The 1918-nt window shown below is 31.6% G+C and overlaps 1 protein-coding gene across 1 annotated transcript; it reads right to left on the reverse strand.

The window, feature by feature from the left end:
* Positions 1-581: 581 nt before the first annotated feature.
* On the reverse strand, positions 582-1659 carry LOC136846389 (uncharacterized). The gene is made up of 2 exons (XM_067117186.1): positions 1269-1659; positions 582-881 (listed from the first exon to the last, which is right to left on the reverse strand). The coding sequence occupies exons 1-2, from the start codon at positions 1651-1653 to the stop codon at positions 838-840; spliced, it is 429 nt and encodes a 142-aa protein (XP_066973287.1). The 5' UTR covers positions 1654-1659; the 3' UTR covers positions 582-837.
* Between the last annotated feature and the right edge of the window lie 259 nt (positions 1660-1918).

Genomic DNA, 1918 nt, shown 5'->3' on the forward strand with positions numbered 1-1918 from the left:
TTTCATCGAGTCCAGACCTGCAGTCTAGACATGGTCCTGACAAGGAAAGAAATACTGATTTTTGGCGATTTAAGTAAACTCTTTCGTTTAGTAATGAGAGAGGCAACGCTTTAGAAAGGTCGTTTGTTAAGCAGATGGGGGTAAAGGGTCTAAAAGTGGGGAAATTGCCCCAAAAAAACAACGAAAACACATCTTGTTCTATTTATTTTCCTTTACATTATGAAATTAATCTACTTCTTCTGGGAAAATATAGAGCAAATACTAATTCTTCTCTCTAAAATAATTACCTTGTACAAAAATATTCGAACGTAATTTTACAGTGTGCATATATATATATATATATATATATATATATATATATATATATATATATATATATATATATATATATATATATATATATATATATATATATATATATATATATATATATATATATATATATATATATATATATATATATATATATATATATATATATATATATATATATATATATATATATATATATATACATATATACACATATATATATATACATATATATATAATCTTTTACTTACAAAAAAAAATGTCGTTTGTTGATGATAACTAACGCACAAAAGTAATCAACGAAACGCTCTTGCTGGAACCCTGAAGTGACAGACTGATCAAGTATTACTTACAGTTTAGTTTCCTAAAGTACATAACAATACTTCACCATTACTCTGGAAAATGGATGTTTGTGTCTAACAGTTCTCAAGTATTATTTTTGTGCCCTAGAACTGTGTACAGTTATTACAGTACGCTTGTTTGTGCGTGTTGATTGTGAAATTCACATTGTACTGAAATTTTCAGTTAAAGATCCCAGAAGAATGTGCTTGCGTCCGTTACCCAGCAATCTGTGATGGACATCACAGTGAAAATAGAGGAAGGTTAGTTTTATGTTATTTATTTCAGACGAGCAAATAGGTCATATAACTTACTTATTTTCAGATTTTTAATTCAGTTACATATTTTCTAAGATAGCTAACATTTCCTTAAGCAATGTAAAAGTTTATTACATTACAAAATTGCAATTTACTGTGCTACTTGTTTATGGAACTACTAAAAAAAATATTTTGCATTAATTGTTATTACGTTACTTTTACACAAGCTTTGCACAAATAAATTACATGTATCTTATAATGTCAGTCACTGTCAAAATAATCTCTGTCATTACATAGACAAACATATATTGTAAGTTTTATCATAATAAAATTTAGGATTACTTACTAACTTTAACTCACCTGCCGAGTCAGAGTCCTCAGCATCATTTATCGTAGAGATAGATTCAGAAGGAGTTTCCTGGTCTTGAAGAAATTCCATCTCGATGTAATACCACAGTGTTGGCTCATAGATATCTTCAGAACCTGCACCCGACTTCTTTGAAGATTGGACCTTCTTCAGCTCTTTGCGGAAGTTCGTCCTTAATGAATTGAACTTCTTTTTCACATCAACTCCTGCCTTTGGGTACCGTTCTCTATATTTCTTGAAGAGTATGATGTAGTCCTCTCGTTTTTTGTTGTGGTCATTATAATCATCCGCTTTTATCTTCCACAATGATGGTAATTCCTTATAAAGGCGAATGCGCCTCCTTAAGTTCTTACTGTCCCCTACTCCACTGCCAGACATGTTATCAGGACGACGACAAGGTAATAAGTGAGGTATATTGCCCAATAACACCCTCAGACCAAACATTTGTTATTGAGTCAACTTCAACCACGTCAGTTGTTTCACAAGTATTGAACAACCATTCAGTCTTAACCACAGACGTTCAATAGGTTCGACAATACCAGAAAATTGATGGTTAATATTGATTGTGTAGGGGCACCTTTAGGTTGCCAGGTCCTACCTGGCAGGTGGCTCTTTTAGTGGAGCGGGATAATGGGAAAAAAAT

This window comes from Macrobrachium rosenbergii, chromosome 15, assembly GCF_040412425.1.
Source record: "Macrobrachium rosenbergii isolate ZJJX-2024 chromosome 15, ASM4041242v1, whole genome shotgun sequence".
Classification (NCBI taxonomy): Eukaryota; Metazoa; Arthropoda; class Malacostraca; order Decapoda; family Palaemonidae; genus Macrobrachium; species Macrobrachium rosenbergii.